The 21,245-nt window shown below is 48.3% G+C and overlaps 1 protein-coding gene across 1 annotated transcript in view; it reads right to left on the bottom strand.

The window, feature by feature from the left end:
• EPG5 (ectopic P-granules 5 autophagy tethering factor) overlaps positions 1-21,245 on the bottom strand; it is a 63,287-nt gene that overhangs the window by 5,168 nt on the left and 36,874 nt on the right. The window contains exons 30-41 of the mRNA XM_060280379.2: positions 17,542-17,736; positions 16,189-16,402; positions 14,957-15,114; positions 13,344-13,551; positions 12,609-12,684; positions 11,520-11,623; positions 9,717-9,892; positions 8,251-8,436; positions 6,907-7,116; positions 5,828-5,972; positions 4,095-4,337; positions 2,402-2,621 (exon numbers count right to left, since the gene is read on the bottom strand). Coding sequence (XP_060136362.1) covers positions 2,402-2,621; positions 4,095-4,337; positions 5,828-5,972; positions 6,907-7,116; positions 8,251-8,436; positions 9,717-9,892; positions 11,520-11,623; positions 12,609-12,684; positions 13,344-13,551; positions 14,957-15,114; positions 16,189-16,402; positions 17,542-17,736 — 2,135 coding nt within the window. The remainder of the gene's footprint in view (positions 1-2,401; positions 2,622-4,094; positions 4,338-5,827; positions 5,973-6,906; positions 7,117-8,250; positions 8,437-9,716; positions 9,893-11,519; positions 11,624-12,608; positions 12,685-13,343; positions 13,552-14,956; positions 15,115-16,188; positions 16,403-17,541; positions 17,737-21,245) is intronic.

Here is a 21,245-nt window from a genome sequence, read left to right as displayed (position 1 = left end):
GCTATCCCTCTTGAGAGAAGTATATGCCAAAGAAAGACTGCCCTTCTTCACACAGCGCACAGTTAAAACTGTGGAACTCCCTCCCTCAGGAGTCAGCAATGGCCACCAACTTGGATCGCTTTAAAAGAGGATTAGAGAAAATCATGGAGTTGGAGGGGGCTCTCGAGGGCTACTAGCCATGAGAGCTGTGTTCTGCCTCTACAGCTAGAGGCAGCAATATTTCAGGAGATGGGTCTTATCGTTTCCTCCTGCATCTTTTATAATAATGCAAATCTTTTACATCTCCATTATATCCAAAATTCACCATTATTCCAATACTACTAACAATTCTAACTGTTTACAGTGGTTTTTAAGGTAAATGATAAATTTCACCCATTCCTTATTAAAATTTTTAGTCTTCCTGATTTTTTAAAAAAATTATTTATTATTTATACCCCGCCCATCTGGCTGGGTTTCCCCGGCCACTCTGGGCGGCTTCCAACAAATACAAAAATACATTAAAATATCACAGATTAAAAACTTCCCTAAACAGGGCTGCCTTTAGGTGTTTTCTAAATGTCAGGTAGTTGTTCATCTCCCTGACCTCCGATGGGAGGGCGTTCCACAAGGTGGGCGCCACTACCGAGAAGGCCCTCTGCCTGGTTCCCTGTAGCTTTGCTTCTCGCAGTGAAGGAACCGCCAGAAGGCCCTCGGCGCTGGATCTCAGTGTCCGGGCTGAACAATGGGGGTGGAGACGCTCCTTCAGGTATATAGGACCGAGGCCGTTTAGGGCTTTAAAGGTCAGCACCAACACTTTGAATTGTGCTTGGAAACGTACTGGGAGTCAATGTAGGTCTCTTAGTGTTATGTGGTCTTGACGGCTGCTCCCAGTCACCAGTCTAGCTGCCGCATTCTGGATTAATTGCAGTTTCCGGGTCACCTTCAAAGGTAGCCCCACGTAGAGCGCATTGCAGTAGATTTCTGATTCTTCCAGTCATTTTTGCCATTTCGGCATAATCCATCAACTTAATCTGCCATATATCTGCAGGCAGAAGGGAGGACTCTCTCTCAACCAGGAGGTGTCAGGGATTGAAACTAAAACCTTCCAGTTGGGTTCTGACACTGAGCTATGGCCCTTCCCCTAAAAATAAGGCAATGTTCTAGTCATCAGTGTTCTGATTTAAATAGCAGAAGCTGACTCAACCTAAATGGTTCTCCCAGGTTTCAGGCAAGGATAGTGGCTCCCAGTTCTACCCAGAGATGCCGGGGATTGAACTCGGGAACCTTTTGCATGCATACGTGAAGAGGCATCTCCGCAAACAGTTGACTGCATTTTGTGTAGCCAGGAGAGTGTGAGCAGACAGTTTCCAGAGTCCATCCATCTCTGATGTAGCTACAAGGATTTTAAACATGATCACCGCCCTGCAATTTGCCAACAGAAACCACACAGCTCTGAGCCACGAGGGCGAACTTCCCCTGCTGGTTATTTTTTAAAGGCTTCCAAAAATAACCCCGTCTCCAGCAAGGCCACACTTTCCAAGGGGAAACACCAGCGCTTGACTGCCGGCCTCACTCACAGCTAAGCTGAATGATGGAGCAATTCTGACGGAACCACAGGCAGGATTAAAAGTCTCCCCGCTTTCCTTTGTCCGTCCCGGTTGCCCTCTGGGGATTTAAAGCTTTTGCGGTTAAGCACTCACTATTTAAGTTCTTAAAACACTCCCCACATTCCGGTCAGGAAATATTATTTTGCAGAGATAACCAGGGTGGGGAAAAAAATTCCTTCCAGTAGCACCTTAGATACCAACTAAGTTTGTCATAGGTATGAGCTTTCGTGTGCATGCACACTTCTACAGATACACTGAAACAGATGTCAAGTGGTAAATGGTTTGTTTTTCCTTGTGGAACTCTTTCCAAGCTGGTTGATTCCTGATAGAGTTGTCCAGTACAGAGTTCCTCCTCTGTTTCAGTGTATCTGAGGAATTGTGCATGCACATGAAAGCTCATACCAATGACAAACTTAGTTGGTCTCTAAGGTGCTACTGGAAGGAATTTTTTTTATTTTTTGTTTCGACTACGTCAGACCAACACGGCTACCTACCTGTAACAGGGTGGAAATGGGAGAGCCATGCCCATTTTGGAGAGGGTCCTTAAATCCGCCTCAAAGAAGGAACATCTCCACCCCCATCGTTCTGCCCGCACACTGCGGTCCAGCTCCGAGGGCCTTCTGGCGGTCCCCTCACTGCAAGAAGTGAGGTTATAGGGAACCAGGAAGAGGGCCTTCTCGGTGGTGGCTCCCGCCCTCAGTGAGCATTTTGGAAGGCCCAAAGAGAAGAATTTGCCTGGGAATCGGTCACCAAGGTGAGAAATCCTGCTCCAAACATCTGTCCTCATCTCCCTCCCGACCACAAGATGCCTGTACCTGGGGAACACCTGTTCCAGCCACTTGCTCAGTGTTAGCACCACTTTCATTTCGTTGTCCAGCGTCTGCTTGGCATTCACCCGCTGCAGAGCGTAGACGTAAAGAGTTAGGTAGCCGCCCAGGGAAAGGCACTCTTGCAGGAAGTCTTCGGCCGTGAGTTCGGGGACCTGTAGGGAGGCCACGATCGGCCCCCAGCCCAAATCCTGGCTGAGTGGAGAATCTTTGTACAAAGCGGGAGTTTGGGGGTGGGAGGAGAGAGAAGGAGGAGGAAGCACTGTTAGGCTAAAGCGGCCGGAGAACCCAAAGGAGCCAGGGCTCCGAGATGCTCCTTCAATTCCAGAGCAGTTCCTTTAAATCTGTAAATATCCATGAGTTCCGACAGAGAACCCAAAGAGGCGAACGGAGCACAAAATATAGTATGGAGTAGGAAAGGGGCCAAATGGCACCCAAAAGGGTGAAATCCGCACCCCAAATAAATTGCCTCTCTCTAAAATGGTACAATTTTTTTAATATGCAGGGGGAAAAGTGAATAATTTAGTTCGATTCTGCTTACCATGGGGGAGGAACAAATAATTGTGTGAAGCACTGAGGAGTCATCCCCCGGGGCAGTGAAATATCCCCTCAGCTGCCTGCTTCACATTCATATTTTTCAAGTTTATCCTCATAAGGAGCGCAGAGAGAAGAAACACCGTGGTGCTTCTACAACCGGTCTGCCCCAGCTGCGACAAAATATGTCTCTCCCATACGGCAGGCCTTGTAACCTTCCAACAGTTTGACCTCACCCACAAAGGCATACCCTTCTATTGTCTCCCGAGACAGATGGGTGCCAGCTACAATCTTTGTAACATAAAGACTAGAAGCTTGGGTTTTCGTTTAAATCCTTAGGTTCTTGAGATGCTGAAACCTGTACACTTACAACAACATCCAATGGCAAAAATATGGTGGGGTTGTAGACAATGATCCTTGGGGTCCCTTCCAACTCTACAGTTCTATGATTCTAGGACCTAGGACCCTCGTACCTACGGGACCACCTCTCCTGGTATGCCCCATGGAGGACCTTAAGGTCCATAAATAGCAACACTCTAGAGGTCCTGGGCCCTAAGGAAGTCAGATTAGCCTCAACCAGAGCCAAGGCCTTTTCAACACTGGCTCCGGCTCTGTCTCATGAGACCAGGGCCCTGCGGGATCTGATTTCTTTCCGCAGGGCCTGTAAGACAGAGTTGTTCTGCCTGGCCTTTGGCTTGGAATCAACTTGATCCCCTCTCCCTCTTTCCTTTTTCCTTCTGTGATGGAACCCCTATTTGGGGACTTCCCTGGCTTTTTTCTGGCCCATGTAGGACCAGTCTGGATAGTTGGCCTTGGTGAAAATTTGACGTTTTCTCCCCCCAAACAGTTTTGATCTGAGCTTCCACTGAAATGAGGCTGCATTTTAAGTTGTATTTTCATCCTGTTTTTAAGTTGTATTTTAATCCATTGTTTTTATACCTGGTGTTAGCCGCCCTGAGCCCAGTCTTGGCCGGGGTATAAATTTTTAAAAGAATTATTATGATTTATTATTATTATTATTATTATTATTAGGTATCATCACACAGGCAGAAGTTCTTGCACTAACAGGACAGCTTCACTGGGTGCAGACCAGACAGACAGGGCCACCCTGAGTCAACAATGAGTCAAAAGCCTTCCTCTCTCTCACCTTCATTAAAATAGGCCGTGACACAGGCTTCCGTGGTCTCTGCCATGTGCCGGACTGATGCCAGACTCTGGCACGCAGCTGTTAAGAGAGGCATCACCCCTAAGCCGTGCACGGCCCCGTCGATCCAGCCTCGCAGACTGACGCGGAGAGACTCTGCCGTGGCGACGCTGGCGTTATTCATCATCATCAGGGCTTCTGTGAAAAGGCTGCTTAAGGCCAGGTGGCGAGTCTGCATGTCTGTGTCTGCAAAGGCAGCAAGCAAAAGGTTTGTATTTTTTTTAATTAAAAAAAAATCAAGCAAAACATTTGAAATTACAGGAAGGAAAGAAGAAGGCTGGCTTTTCTGCATAAAGCACAAGGCTGAGATTCACGAGATCTAGCACTCTGGTGAAAAACAGCTGCGCTGAACCCCAGTATGTACTGCAAAACGAGCAGAAATTAGTTGAATTTCTAGTTCAACCCCATCAACTTCTGAAGATGTCAGGTACCCTCTTGCTCAGTACAGTGGAACCTTGGTTCTTGAACGCCTTGGTACTCAAACATTTTGGCTCCCGAACGCCAAAAACCCGGAAGTAAGTGTTGCTGTTTTCAAACATTTTTTGGAAGCCGAACGTCCGATGCTGCTGTCAGCTATTGTTTCTGGGTTGCCTGCGCCAATCGGAAGCCGTGCCTTGGTTTTCAAATGTTTTGGGAGTCTAACGGACTTCCAGAACGGATTACGTTCGAGAACCAAGGTACCACTGTACTACCAATAACGGGAGGCAGCAGGACGCCATATATGTTCCAGTCCTGCCACCGGAGACCCTTAAAGTTGGTGTGCAGGGCCTTTTCTGCAGCAGCCTTATTTCTCTAGAACTTCCTCCAAAATGTCTGCCTGGCCTCACTTTTGTTAAATCTTAAAATAGGGGAGGCTAACCTGCCATATACAGCTTCCCAAAAGATTTGCGCACCTCCCCTAAACCTCCCCCCCAAAAAAAAAATCCATTAAAATGTTTATTTATTATTTTTAAAATGACGCACCATTGGTTCCCCTCTGCAATACTGTGGCCCCAAAAGGACCATGAAAACGTGGCCTTGGAAACTTTGTTCTGATAGCTCGTAACAGTCTCCTGCTGCGATTTAGGGTCTGAAGCTGCCCCAAATGTTTCCTTTTTTACTTAATTGAATAATAAAATGGTTTTAAATACTGTAGAGGTGCTGATGGGAAAGTCTTTTGTAAGGCAGCCTTGAACTATGTCATTCTCACCAAGCCCACTTTGCGCTTTGGCCCCCAGAGGGCTGGCCATGAGTTAATGTGGCCCTCAGCCCCCCTAAAAAGGCGAGTCACCCATTTTCAAGGTTCGTTTTTAAAAGCTATTTTTTCCAAGAGTGCAGTGAACTGGGTTTTTAAAACCTGCCGCTGTTTTGTTTTGAAGTTTTCCTAATTGGAATGGTTTGTTTATTATTTTGAAAACAGTTTGATGGTTTCAAATTATCTTTCGTAAGTCGCCAGGAGGCGACAGAGATGTGCTCCAAATGAAACGGGTGCTCAGCCACGCAGTTACAGCCCAAAGGGCATAAAAAGGGGTCAGCTGGATTGGACCAAAGATCCTGAGATCGTTCTTAAATTTCAAGTGACTTATAGAACTCCACCCTTCTCTCTGCAACTCCACAAGCCACACACACACACACACAGAGAGAGAGAGAGAGAGAGAGAGAGAGAGAGAGAGAGAGAGAGAGAGAGAGAGACCAACCTGGAGGGTTAAAGATGGTAATATCATCCAACAGCTTTGACATCTCTTGCTCCAGAGCAGGCAGGGTTATCTTCCCATTTTGCTCTAGGATGCTGAGGAAATGGACGACCTGGCGAATGTAAGCCCGGCACTTGAGGGTTGCATCCTAGGAACAGCCATTGATGGAGGAAATGGTTAGCTCATCACCTCCCTGTTATTCACAGAAGCTACTCCAAATTTATCTGTTTCATACAATTCATACATTGCTTAATTCTATGCGCGTATATTAAAACTTCAAAGCAGTTTCCAAAAAAGGTAAAACAATTAATAAGAACAATTAACAGCAACAACTTAGGACTTTCTATAAGTTAGAACAATACAGTCGTGTCTTGGATCTTGAATGCCTTGGCTCCTGAACAAATAAGCTCCCAAACAATCGAAACCCGGAAGTGAGTGTTCTGGTTTCCAAGTGATTTTTGGAAGCCGAATGTCCAGTGCAGCTTCCGATTGGCTGCAGGATGCCCCTGCAGCCAATCGGAAGCTATGCCTTGGTTTTCAAATGGTTTCGGGAGTCAAATAGACTCCCAGAATGCATTCTGTTTGAAAACAAAGGTATGACACATTTTTTAAATAAAAAAAAACAGATTAAAACTTGCACCATCCCTGGGTAGCCTTGCCTAAACAAAATTGTTTCCAGCAGACGCTGAAATGTGACAGCTCCTGTTTGATGTCAATAGTCCAGGAGTTTGAAAGTTTAGTCGCTGCCACTAAAAGGTTGAGCTCTTACAAATGCAGAATGGCATTATGTGGCACCTGTAAGTGCTAACTTAGCCGATTTAAGCTGGCAAGTGGGCGCCTTTGGGGCGATCTCGTAGCACAGAAACCACAAGGTGGCGCAGCTCCCTCCTCCCCAACAGAAGCAGATTTAGGGGATCGTGGCCGATTTGGTTGCAGAGCCTTGGGGAAGCCGCAATGATGAGGTAGAATGGGCGGCGAGAGGCGGTTGGGGGGGGAGCCAAATTTCGGCCTCGCCCAGGGCACTGCTGATTTTGAGACCCCAAATTCCGCCGCTGTCCCCACCCACACAGGGCTGTCCTTACCAAATGCATGTGGCTGTCGGAGGAGGCGCCAAAGCCCGCCGACACCTTGAGCAGCTTGACGACCAGCTCGGCTGCCGGCTCCTTGGCCAGGATGATAGACGGAGGATAGTGGCTGTTGAAATAGCCGATGATGCTCTGATAGGACATAATGCTGACGTGCTGCCAAGGGAGGGAGCTGGTCTGGCCAAGGAGGTTCAGCAATGGAGACTCCTGAAGTTTGGGGGGGGGATGGAGATCTCGTTTATGGTTCAGCCAGCCCAGCCAAAGCACCACTTTGCCTTCAGCTAACCTTTACTCAGAACAGACCTCATGAAATCAATGGGCCTAAGGTTGTCATGGTGATTCCCTTCAATGGGTATAAAACAGAACACCACAACCCTGTTTCGGAAGGAAGTCTTCTTTGCCATTAATAGCCTCCTTGACTTTCTTTTTCAGCCATGCTGGCAATCCTCTCAACCTCGTTGGTGCCTTTACCTGACCTGTGGCATACATTCCAGCTGAGGCTCTGCTTATTGCAGCTTTGAACCTCCCCCCCTCCCCAATGGGCCTGCCAGGGAATGCCTCTAAGTCGGAGGGAGGAGAGGAGTCCAAGCGGGAACAAGAAGGAGGGAGCGTTCAGGAAATGATGGATGGGGAAGAGGGGGAGAGAGCAGGGGGGGAGCCAGGAGGTGTTATGGCTCTCAGGTGCTGAAGCAGACCCTCAGCACCACACAGGGAGCTATTCTGATGCATTCAGCGCAGGAACGCAGAGGGTTAAAAAGGAGGGATCAGAGGCGTCCTTTGAGGCTCCCTCGGCTCTTATGTTGGAGGAGAAGTAGGCGGCAGCCACTCCCCGAATCTGACTCGGATGAAGAGGCAGCATGAACGTAACTGTGTTTTGTACATATGCAAAACAAAGAGCTGTAAATATCTCTCTGAGTGAACAGAGTGATCACTGCAAAGAGGAGCTTCCAGCCTGACACCCCCCCCCCCCAAAAAAAAGCCTTCAAGAGAGATTTGGGCCCATGAACATTCCCTTTCAAGGACATATTCCAGCCAGGCAAAAGCAATTCTGCAATGTGCAGAGCAGGGCCGGTGGGCTGCCATGGCCCAGGGAGAGTCCTGTGGTCGGGAAAGAGACCTGGAGGGTAGGGGTAGCATCTTCCTGCTGCTGCTGCTGCTGCTGCTGCTGCTGCTGCTGCTGTGGGATATGGAATTTTTCCGCTTAACGGTTTGTGGAGCAGAAATCAGCGCCAACTTTGGTTGGCACAGGAAAATGTCTAAGAAGCTCAATTCGGGGGGGGGGAGGGTCTAGCAGACCATCGTTGGGCAGGGTGGGGGGAGCTGCCTACTCCTGGGACATACCTCCCTGGCTATAAGTTGCTCTTCCTTTGCCAGAAGGACCACCATATAAAGCAGGCACACAATCATGTCCCGAGTTCCCGGAGGCGGGTTGGGATTCCAGGCGTCAGAGAGGACGCTGACCCAGTTGATCTCGCATAGAACCGAGCCCAGGAAGAGGAAGCAGCTTTTGGGACTGCCTCTTTCCACCTGGAAAAGTGAAAAGGAAAGAAAGCAAGAGTTTCAGGCACTGGGGGACTTTTGAGGTTGGACTGCTCCACGGCAGGGCTTCCCTTTGTGCTCGACTTGGAAGCTGCAGTATGCAGAATGCATGCAGCAGCAGCAATAATATTAATTAATTAATTAATTAATTAATTAATTAATTATTACTTATACCCCGCCCATCTGGCTGGGTTTCCCCAGACACCCTGGGTGGCTTCCAGCAGGATATTAAAAACACGATAAAACATCAAACGTTAAAAACTTCCCTAAACAGGGCTGCCTTCAGGTGTCTTCTAAACGTCAGATAGCTGTTTATTTCTTTCACATCTGATGGGCGGGTGTTCCACAGGGTGGGCACCACTACCGACAAGGCCCTCTGCCTGGTTCCCTGTAACCTCACTTCTCTCAGTGAGGGAACCGCCAGAAGGCCCTCGGCTCTGGACGTCTGAAGGAGAGGCCAGAAGGACAGTACAGTGGTACCTCTACTTACGAATTTAATGCGTTCCCAACACACATTCATAAGTCGAAAATAATTGTAAGTCGAATCCCATAGGAATGCATTGGGATAAAAAAAATCGTAAGTTGAAGCAACCCTATCTAAAAAATCGTAAGTAGAAACCGCATCCAAGATGCTAGACGGAGCTCTGTTCGCAAGTAGAAACATTCGTAAGTAGAGGTACCACTGTATTTGGTCCCTCACCCCTCTTCTCCAGCTGTACAGTTCAGGGAGGGTGCTGGCAAAATTTGGGAATGCCTGCCAGAGGCACTCACCCTGCAGACACACGGCGGCAGCGGTGGGAAACCTGTCTTACAAGGAACCTTGCTGTTCTGCTCATTGACAAACCTCTATCAGGCATTTGAGGAGCCCACGATTTCCTTGAACACATTTTGAAGAGCACTGCAGGGAGGGAACCGCCAGAAGGCTCTCGGAGCTGGACCTCAGTGTCTGGGTTGAACAATGGGGACGCTCCTTCAAGTATACTGGGCCAAGGCCGTTTGGGGCTTTAAAGGTCAGCACCAACACTTTGAATTGTGCTCAGAAACGTGGGGGAACTTCTGGCTCACAGACCCTCATTAAGCCCACCAGACCTTCCCACTTCTTGACCCACTCAGAGGACCACACATTCGCCACCCCAGGTTTGGGGCTCTGTTGCATAACCTGCCCCCTGAATTGCACCGCCTGAAGCGGACAGGGAGCCCCTTCCAAACTTCCTTCCCCGTTCCCCCTCCCCTGCTATGGTTCTCCAGCCAAAGCACCTGCCTCTTACTTTAAAGAATTCTTCCATGAGTTGCCGGTCCGGATGCATGTCCTTCCAGGGAAGGCGGCCAAACTCGGAGTGGAACGTGTAGAGAATGTGCTCTGGCATTTTGGGGGCCGTGCATGTCTCGCAGTAGTGCATGAGGTGGAGCCAAAGTGGCCCGTGGTGGCTTGGCAGCAGTTTATCTGGAGCGGAAAACAGAAATGGCAAATTTGGCCCAGCATCCTGCCAACCACAAAATGTCCCATGGAATCAGATAAGATAGCCTTCCCGGTTGTTGTTTTTATCATATGTAGTGGTCTTGTAGTAAGGTTAAGGCTTACTGGGAAATGATATAAAATGAAATGAAAAGGATGTTTAAAGTAACGTTCGTTTAAAAAAACCCAGAAGCTTTTCTCTTGGGAATTATAGGGACAGGACTACCTAAAACGTATAGAAACTTATTCTTGTATGCAACTACAGCGGCTAGAATGTGACTCGCCCCCAAAATGGGAAGTGGCAGAAGTTCCAGCAAAGGAAGAATGGGTACAAAAAACCTATGGAACACGCAGAAATGGCAAAACTTACCGGAAGAATAAGAAATCAAGATACCTAACAAACGTCTTTATAAAAGAATGGAAATGGTTTATTGAGTATTTACAGATAAATTGTAAACAGATAAAAGCACTGGCATGGTTATTGTAATAACCTGCAGTTTCATAAGAGTCCATATTTAAAGAAGAGGAATAAATGAACAAGCTAAGCTAATTTGGATACTAAAAATAAATTTAAGGAACCGCAGAAAGTGGGGGAAGGAAGTCAAGTTTCAAAATGTCAAAATGATTGTAAAATAAGTGAAATGTATAAATCTGAAAAGTATAAATAATTTTAAAAAGAAAATAAAAAAAATTCCTTCAGTAGCACCTTAAAGACCAACTAAGTTTTTATTTTGGTATGAGCTTTCGTGTGCATGCACACTTCTTCAGATACCTGGTATCTGAAGAAGTGTGCATGCACACGAAAGCTCATACCAAAATAAAAACTTAGTTGGTCTTTAAGGTGCTACTGAAGGAATTTTTTTTATTTTACTTCGATCCAGACCAACACGGCTACCTACCTGTTTAAAAAGAAAGAAAGAAAGAAAAAGATGAGGTAGCCTTCCCTTGCACGACATCTTTGGAAGTAAATCCTACACAAATCTGGAGTGGAGTCCCTAAGACGGTTGGATGGCCTTCCTTAGACAATGGATGCCAACAGCAACAGTAAAGCAGGTGTGCTGTTTTTGTTTTTTCCTATGTTAGACTCTATATTGATGTATGATCCTCACCTTTTTGCCTTCTCTTATGCATTGTTTGTGTGTATTGCTGTTAAGTTGCTTGGAGACCTTCGGATGGCAAGCAACTAATAAGTTTCTTCTTCATAATAAAATAAAAAAAATCCTTCCAGTGGCACCTTAGAGACCAACTAAGTTTGTCATTGGTATGAGCTTTCGTGTGCATGCACACTTCTTCACATAGTGTGCACACGAAAGCTCATCCCAATGACAAACTTAGTTGGTCTCTAAGGTGCTACTGGAAGGAATTTTTTTATTTTGTTTCGACTACGGCAGACCAGCATGGCTACCTACCTGTAACTATTCTTCATAATAGTAATAAATAAGCCTCGCTTGTTCGAGAAACTGGGTGGATGATTGAACACCCTCCTGGCAGCATGGATAGCACAAGTGGGAACGAAAACCACACACAAATAATGTGCAATTCAGAAAAAGGCTAAGGAAGGGAGACATTCATGGCAGGGTATATTTAATGGCTGCCAGTATGGATTTTTGCATACCTTTAAAGCTTTCGTGCAGAACTCCTATGCTGCGTGCGTATAACTGCACCATATTTGAAGCCACAGGAGTATCGCTCTCCAACCAGGGGTAACAGGTCTGTTTGCTTGATTAAAGAACAAGAAGCGGGGAGAGGGAGAGAGACAGGAGAGATTTCAGACAAGAGCCACTACCCTCCACCTGCTTCCTGGCACCCTACCGCAATTTCAAGAGGTCAACTAATATAAGGTTATAAAATTGCCTTGTGCCAATTCAGACCATCGTGGTCCATCTATCCCAGTGTAGCACAGGAAATGCAAAAAGAGAAATACCCAGTATGGAAGGGGAAGCCCGCTCATTATGTAAAGAATATACAATACAGTCGTACCTTGGAAGTTGAATGGAATCCGTTCCGGAAGTCCATTCGACTTCCAAAACGTTCAGAAGCCAAAACACGGCTCCTGATTGGCTGCAAGAAGCTCCTGCAGCCAATCGGAAGCCCCGTCCAAAAATAGTTCGCAAACCGGAACACTCACTACCGGGTTTGCAGCATTCGGGAGCCAAAACGTTCGAGAACTAAGCTGTTCGAAAACCAAAGTATGACTGTATTCTTTGCCATTTGGTCTAGTTTTATTTTATATACAAATACAGCAGCTCATGAGCATCAAGTACCGCAGGTCTATGCAAGCTTCTGGATTTAGAGTACAATCCAAGGTGGTTGTGGTTTTTTTAATGTCTTAATAAAAACTTGTAATTCTTTTAATTTAGACCATTGAACCTTTTGTAATTGGAGTCACGGAATTGTATCAACTATAGATCATTTTCCTCCAGGTATGTTTCATTATTGATTCAGTAAATCACACAGCTGTATCCTATTGCTTTCCTTATTGGCAATTGTGACAGCTTAGCGTTTATTTACACACACAAAAATTAAAGACCATTTTTCTTTCCTTTCCTTTTTTCTATAACTTGCTCATCATTATTAAAATTCAATAAAGCTTTTCCCCAAGAAAAGAAATAAACGAGGAGCTGACTGATTATCGCAAACGGAATCACACAAATGCCCTTTCACAGACACATGGAATGTTTCCTCCCTTCGGCTCCCTGCTCACCTTGCGTCTTCTCTCTCCAAAACCAGGATCCAAGGCCTAAAAAGTCTGGTGATGACCAGATGCAGAGAGCACAGTGCTGGGAAGGAGGGGGGAAAAACACATGTGCAACATAGCAATGAGATATTTTCACAGCACAAACATCTAACCACTTTCTCCAAAAGAGGTAAAATTGTAGAACTGTAGAGTTGAAAAGGGCCCAACCCCCTGCAATGCAAAAAACAAAAGTTGGGACTATATGTTGTCAGCAACTTCAGAAGTCCAAGTTTTAGCTGATGCTGCTTCTTTTAATTAAAGCAAGCTGATAGTCCTTAAGACTGCAAAACAAGTAGAGTTGTACCTTGGTTATCGAACGGAATCCGTTCCGGAAGTCCATTCGACTTCCGAAAACGTTCGACAACCAAGGCGCGGCTTCCGATTGGCTGCAGGAGCTTCCTGCGCTCAATCGGAAGACGCATCAGCTGTTTGGGTTCCAAAGAACGTTCGCAAATCCGAACACTCACTTCCGGGTTTGCGGTGTTCAGGAGCCAAGGTACGACTGTACACAGGGGATTGTGAAATGCCAGTGACCTCTCGGAAGCCAGCAAAACAGTATGCCGAGAAACCAGGAGATAGCAAAACACATTTTCAACCTGGGGGGAAGAGAAGGGCAAAGGGAGGCAACCACAATGGCAGCAGTACATGGCATTATGCCAGCCTCCCAAGCACAGGGGCCTTACACTCCTGCCTGTGTGTTACCTTCCAGAGTCCTGCCACTGCCGATTGGCTCTCGTGTCAAGTTAGCGACTTCCGACTCCACCAGGCGGTTGAAGAGATACTCCGCGAAGCAGGTCACTTCATCTATGTAGGGAGCCCACTTGGAGAACAGGCCAAAGCTCCGGAAGTCTTGCGAAGACAAGCGCAGCTTGAGGAAGTAGTCAGAAAGCCAGTCGACTGTCTCCATCACCTGCAGAGGAAGAAAGCTCTGACTCAGCAGAGGCCTGGGAAGATGTACAAAGCAGATCATGGCTCACCATCCCAAACAGAGAGCTTGCCACTTTACTTTGCTGCCAGTAGATTATGGGAAACTTTGGACCGTCTCCTGTAGGCGATCCAGAGTTTTGCCAGTAGATCCCAGCCTGCCATCTGCCTAGCTCTGCCTTAGATGATGCATCATAACAGCGTCACTCAAGGAAATAAGAAACTGCCTTAGGCTGCGACACACACATCTAGCAGCTAAATATCAATCAATCAATGTTTACTACGGCAAACAGTCAGCATATTAAACCAGAATTTCTGCATAATTCTCTACATAAGCAATAAAAACGATTGATGTGGGATTCAACAATCAATATACTAATGTAATGTACTTGAAATATGTGTCCAGAGAGAATAAAACGCCATAAAAGTTTAAAAGAGTAAGAGATTTAACTAAGAACTGTAGCTGTTTATGACGATTTATGCGGCTGTGTATTCTTTGGCTTTCTTTGACATACGGCTATTGCACAAAATATAGCTACATTTCTATTGGCGTACGAATTCTGGTTGGACAAGAGGCAATTTAAATAACATTTCTCTGTCCTCCCTGACACTTTTCATACAAGGGCCGTTATGAGAGAGGCTCTGGAATGTGAATAAAATATACAATGAAATAGAACACGGCTCACTGTTTTTATTTGACCACTCTTACATGGACAGATCCAGAATCTTTCTCTATCTACCTTCCAAAAGAACAGATGGCAGAACGTTAAATTTCCAGCGGCTAAATAGCATTTGCCTTGACGGAACAAGGACAAAGGGTCATTGAAGCCTTACTACATGCAGATCCTTTTAAATACCCTCCTTCCTGCTTAATCATAGACATGTAGTGCCTGTGCTTTAAGCTTGACATTACCAGCATGGTAAAGGGTAAAGGGACCCCTGATCATTAGGTCCAGTCATGACCAACTCTGGGGTTGCAGCGCTCTTCTCGCATTATTGGCCAAGGGAGCCGGCGTACAGCTTCCGGGTCCTGTGGCCAGCATGACTAAGCCACTTCTGGCGAACCAGAGCAGTGCACAGAAACGCCGTTTACCTTCCCGCTTGGAGCTGTACCTATTTATCTACTTTGATGTGCTTTCAAACTGCTAGGTTGGCAGGAGCAGGGACTGAGCAATGGGAGCTCACCCCGTCGCAGGGATTCGAACCGCCGACCTTCGGATCAGCAAGCCCTAGGCTCTATGGTTAAATGGTGTTTGGGGGGACATTCCCTGGTGCCAATGAAACCTCAGACTAGATCCTTCCACATGAAAGAAAGATGCTCCGCTATTGAGATACGGCACTTCCCCTTGTTCGCAAGGAGATCACATCGCAACGCTACACCAGCCACCCACCTGATCTGCGGACAGAAACAGCTGCGTGGAAGTTTGCAGTGCGATGTTTTCTCCGGCGTTCTCTTTCTCGGCATCTTTCTTCGCTGCCACAGAGCCGCAGCCCAAGGCTTTCAGGGACACCTTCCAGCAGTCAGGGCTCAGGAGCTGATCCGAGGAACCTGAGGGGGCAGGCCCAGAGCAGATTGTCCAAGTAACAGGTGCCAATAACCAGAAATCACATGAGAGCAGGAGTCGGGAACCGCCGGCCCTCAGGTCAAATGTGGCCCAGCTCCCAATTTGGCCCATGAGGCCATTTCACTCAAAACACACCCAACCTGTCTCACGCCCATCATTATATTTGACATAAGGGGTGGGAAGCAAGAGACAAAGGTAATCCCTTCTGTAAGCAGGGTTAAACTCACGCTGCCAGATCGGCTGTGCGGCCAAGTTCTCCAGGGGGCTGGGGCTCAAGGACAAGGCCAACTGCTGCTGAAAACAGCTTCGCCAGTCCTCTGATTGGTGAGATGCCAAGTGCAGGGCTGGCAAAGTCCCCACACACTACAGATCCCATGTCCCTGACTACCAGCCGTGTGCCAAGCACTCTTAAGGATGTGATTGACAGGCAGTTTGTCCCACTTCAACATTGGTCCACAGGGGTGGCCCACCAGGCCAAAAAGGTGCCCATTGCTGCATTAGGTGGGGCTTAGTATAAGATAACCAGTGTGGGGGATAGCTCAGTCGGTAGAGCATGCGACTCTTAAATCTCAGGGTCATGGGTTCAGGCCCCACGTTGGGCAGAAAGATTCCTGCATTGCAGGGGGTTGGACTAGATGACCCTCGTGGTCCCTTCCAACTTTACAATTCTATAATGCTATGTATTTCACAGCAGGTCCACAAGAGACCAAGCACAGTCTAAAGCATCTTAACTTTCGTTCTCTTCTTTTTCTAAAGAACAATCACAAAGATAAGTTATAAAATGCAAGAAAGCTGAACATCACCTCTTTGTTTACGTATAGTGTGCATCTCGGTAATTCAATACAGGCTGCAGAAATCTGCCTTTTCTCTTTGCAGCGTATGAAGCATTTCAGGGCAGGGGACCTTATAACTATCCCACACATGCAGACACACCCACACAAAAGATGGGACCAAATTTCAGCGGAAGCGCTGCAATTCAACTGTTTTGAAACAGGTGGCCGAATTTGGCCTGAAGGCCAGCTGGGAAATTCTCAGGTAGTACCCCACCAGGTACTTACTTTCCATAAGCAGCCGCAGGTAGCTGCTGTAGTGGTCGGGGAACTGGTACTGGAGAAGGCAAGTCCAGTGCTTGCAGAAGATAGAAAAGGGCATCAGAAGTTCTTTCTCGGGCTCAAGGCCACAGGCTTTGAGCGCCAAGTGGATGGACTCCAGAAGTCTGGTCCGCTCGGAGAATGGGGGCTTTGAGCTGTGCAGCCACTGAGGGAGGTCAAACTGGAAGAGGAAAAGGAGGGAAAGCATTTGCACAAAGAGCTTTGAGGATGGGGGGGGGGCAGCACAGGGGAGATCCGTGGAAGGAAGTAGTGGGCATAGTTCTCTGGCGCCTGAAGAGGAACCTTCAGACAAAGAAGTAATACATAGGAATCTGCCTGCCCCTTCAAAATGAAGGGAGAGGGCAGACGAGCAAAGAAACCATGGCTTGTTTTGCCTACTGTTGGTTTCATTTTCTAACTGCTCTTGCCTTGGGCCTCTGTAGCCAGGCAAGCACCTGGAGTTGTTGTTGCTGTTGTTGAGTTGTTTAGTCGTGTCCGACTCTTCATGACCCCCAGGGTAGCGGGTTTGGACATAACGAGAAACTATAGAATCATAGAATCATAGAATCAGAGTTGGAAGAGACCACAAGGGCCATCCAGTCCAACCCCCTGCCAAGCAGGAAACACCATCAAAGCATTATTGACATATGGCTGTCAAGCCTCTGCTTAAAGACCTCCAAAGAAGGAGACTCCACCACACTCCTTGGTAGCAAATTCCACTGCCGAACAGCTCTTACTGTCAGGAAGTTCTTCCTAATGTTTAGGTGGAATCTTCTTTATTGTAGTTTGAATCCATTGCTCCGTGTCTGCTTCTCTGGAGCAGCAGAAAACAATCTTTCTCCCTCCTCTATATGACATCCTATGGCTCACACAAGCTGTAAACTTCAATTTTAAGTAAACTTCAATTTTAAGTAAACTTCAATTTTAATATTCTGGTTTGTGGGCCACAAGCAAACCATAGCTAGTTCAAAATAGCAAACTGCCTTTCAGGTGTTCAAGCAAACCACAGATAAGCTAATCAAGCCATAGTTTAGTGTGATGGGGAATCAGGCCACTGATTAAGAGTGTGGGATGTTCCATCTACACTAGCCTGGAAGAAGCGGGACATTCGCTTTGTATTGTTATGCTGGAACGTCTTAGCATGGTAAGCCTCCAACCCGCAGGTTAAAGGAGTACGTTTCAGTAAGACTGTCTAGCCTGGTTGTTCTTGCATTAACATTCATCCACCATCTGTGCACCCCCAACAAACACTTCAAAAAGGGAAACCCATGCGAGATCAACTTCCCAGGTAATAAAAAGGAGAGCTTGAGATCCTCTTGCCTTTGTGAGCAGCATGAAAATGACATCACTGTTGTCGTCGCCAAGGAAAGACACAACTTTCTCATACAAGCTGACGAATTCTTCTGGGGAGGCAACAGGAGTGAAGTAAGGGGACAGGAGCGTGCAGAGCCTCCGATTCTTCAGAATTGTTTGCAGCACCGGCTTGCATTCCGATTTGGTTCCTGCGATGAACACCTGGAAAGAGACTTAGATCTAGGGGTTTGTTCAGCAAGGACACGGCATAGCAAGACCCTTCTCTATTCTGCTTCGCTTTGCCACAGCTCATCTACACCTGGACCACGAAGCATCAGTCTTCAGTTCAATTCTCTGTGAATAGATATATCTGCACTTAAGCAAGGGCCAAGGGCAATTTTACACAAGGCCCTTAGACAAGACCTATTAATGGGCCTTAGAAAAGTGAATGGAAAACGAGTGAGGTCCCAACCAAAGAAGAATGGCAACTTAAATCGATGGAATATCCGCAGCTTGCAGATTTAACATATAGAAAAAAAGAACAAGAAGAATATACGTTTAAAGAAGACTGGGAAATGTTTACTGATTATTTGGGTGAAAGTTGTGTACATTTAAAAACACTGGTAGCATTAAGATAAATTCAACAGTGTAAATGAGTTTTGATGGTGTAACAATGGATTACTGAATGGTTTAGTTCACGTAGAATATGCAGGGGTGTATGGTATGCAAAATTGTCACAGTGGCCGGTGGGCTACTTCAGAGTAACGACGCTACGCAGCTCTGCATTTTATTCTTTTATTGGTGCTGCGTATTTACAGTGCTGAAGTCATTGCTATTTACACGGAGTGATGTTGTCAGTCGGTTTCAGAACCTCCGAATGGCTTTTGGCGCGTCTTTCTCCAACACAAAAGCTTTGGCAGACCCATCCTCTTTCCCCTCCTCTTTCTGCGTAATTCCGGAGTTGGGGGGATGGGTCTCCCCCCCTTATTCGCCCCTTCCTGTCCCACCTGGGACCCTGGCTCCTCTACCTTGCCTGAGCCTCGGCCCCGACTTCCTGCTTCCCCACTGGCATCGGAACTCTCTCTGCTTTCCCCTGTGCTCGGGGATGGGCTTGAACTCAGGAGGGGAGGGACTTCGCGATATCCCCTGTCCCTCACATCCACCCCCCTCCCAAGCTCTCCTTCACCCCTCCCCAGGTCCCCCCCAGGTGTCGGTGACGACTGGAAGCCTAAGAACTCAGTACCTTCCGAGCCCGTTGGTGTGAACACCTCCCCCCAGTCCTGCGAGCCCCCCCCCCTTCCGCCTGGGAGGACGGGAATCCCAAAAAGTCCGTGGCGTCAGAGCTGGTAGGGGTAAAAATGTTCTGCCAATCTGCTCCTTCCTCTGACTGGGTGGATCTCGGTGACACCCATACCTCATCCTCTGGTTCCTCAAACTCCGCTTCCCAGCGCCATGGTGAACTGCTCTCCCGTGCTTCCTCCCCCTCCCTTTCCATGTGCCAGGGCTTGGGTCTATGGGGAAAGAGGGCGTGAAATTCTTCTACCAGGAATTCCTCCTGTATCTGAGTGGCCGGGACCCATTCATTCTGCGACGGTGGAGCATCCTCCCATGCCATGAGGTACTCCAGGCCCCCCACCCCCCACCTTGAGTCCAGGATGGCCGTGGCCTCATTGAGTTGCTCCCTGCCTTCCCTCTCCCCCCCTCCCTCAGGGGTTTGTTCGCTGCCTCGGAGCCTGCTGCTTTCCCTGTACGGCGACAGCAGCGATCTATGAAACACTGGGTGCACCCTCATGTCCTCTGGCAGTGCCAGCCTGTATGCCACCGGGTTGACCTGTTGCGTGACCGTGAAGGGGCCCAACCTTCTGGGCGCCAGCTTTTTGCACCTCCCTCTGATGGGAAGGCCCTCCGAGGACAACCAAACTTTGTCCCCCACCCTAATGACCTCCCCCGGTCGCCTGTGGCGATCTGCCCCCTTCTTGTACGCTTCCTTGGCTCTCTCCAAGTGTTCTCTGAGCTGCTGGTGCACCGTCTCCAGTTCCTCTGCCCAATCCTCAGCCTGTGGGCCCTCCTCCTCCTCCTCCCCCTCCCTCTCTGGGAAAGATCTGAGGTCGCGCCCGTAATTGGCCTTAAAGGGCGACACCCCTGTGGAGACGTGCACCGCATTGTTGTAGGCAAATTCTGCCAGTGGCAGGCGATCCACCCAGTCCGTTTGCCGCTGGCTGACGTAGCATCTCAGGTACTGCTGCAGAATGGCGTTGACCCTCTCCGCCTGTCCATTGGTCTGCGGGTGTCTGGCCGTCGACAAGCTGACCTCCACCTGCAGGAGGTTCATGAGCCGCCGCCAGAACCTGGAAACAAATTGGCGGCCACGATCCGAAATAACCCTTAAAGGTAATCCATGCAGTCGGAATACGTGGTCAACAAACAGTTTGGCTGTCTCTTCTGCAGAGACCGCCCTGGCACACGGTATAAAGTGGCACATTTTGGACATGAGGTCCACCACCACCAACACTGCGGTCTTGCCCCTGGAAGAAGGCAGATCTGTGATGAAGTCCATGGACACCACTTCCCACGGCCTGTGTGGTGTGGCTAAGGGCTCCAGCAATCCTGCTGGCGCTGCTCTGACCACCTTTGCCCGCTGGCAGGTGTCACAGCCCCGTACATAGTCTCGAACATCTTCCCGCACCCCTGGCCACCAGAAGTGTCTCATGACTAGGTGAGCGGTTTTGTCCCTCCCAAAATGACCCGCCGTTGGGTTGTCGTGCATCTGCTTGAGGACCGTACGTCTAAGCTGGGTGGTGGGCAGGTACAGTGCACCCTTGTAGAAAAGCAGCCCCCTGCGTGCTGCAAAGTCTTTTGCCTGCTCCCCCCCCCTCTCAGTTCTCTGAAGATGCGGTTGGCAAATTCATCCGCTGCCGTCAGTGCTGTGAGTTCTGCCTCGCTCACCACTGCTGCTCCGCAGGACCATGCTGACGGGGGGAAAATGTGCCTGGGTGCCGGTGGCGCCTCCTCCTCCATGTACTCTGGCTTGCGGGAGAGGGCATCCGCCCTGACATTCTGCTCTCCCGGGATGTAGTGGATGGAGAAGTTGAAGTTCGAGAAGAACTCTGCCCACCGTATCTGCCGCTGGTTGAGCACCCTGGCAGTTCTCCAGAACTCCAGGTTTTTGTGGTCCGTGCACACCTGGATGGGGTGCTTGGCGCCCACCAGGAAGTGTCTCCAGTGCTGGAACGCAGCGTGGATCGCAAGAAGTTCCCGATCAAACACCGTGTAGTTTCGCTCTGGCTGGGTCAACTTCCTGGAGAAGAAGGCACAGGGTGTCCACTCTCTGTTGGCGTCCAGTTGCAACAAAATGGCGCCCACAGCTTTATCAGAAGCATCTGTCTCCACGCGTAGGGGCGCGTCCTGAACCACGTGGAACAGGTTCTGGTCTGAGGCGAACACCCTCTTGAGGCTTTCGAACGCTGCTTGCGCCTCTGGTGTCCACCTGAACTTCTGCTTGCCTCTCAGGCAGTCAGTGATGGGAGCCGTAACGCGAGAGAAGTTCTTGATGAACTTCCTGTAGAAGTTGGCGAAGCCTAGTAGTCGTTGGGCATCTTTGCGCGTCCTGGGGCTGTGCCAGTCCAGGATGGCCTGCACCTTGTCCTTGTCCATCGCCAGCCCCTTGTCTGACAGCTTGTAGCCCAGGAAGTCCACCTCCTTGGTGTGAAACTTGCACTTCTCCAGCTTCA

The sequence above is a fragment of the Zootoca vivipara genome, chromosome 10 (assembly GCF_965207765.1).
Source record: "Zootoca vivipara chromosome 10, rZooViv2.hap1.1, whole genome shotgun sequence".
NCBI lineage: Eukaryota > Metazoa > Chordata > Lepidosauria > Squamata > Lacertidae > Zootoca > Zootoca vivipara.
This window is presented reverse-complemented; position numbering and strand designations above follow the sequence as displayed.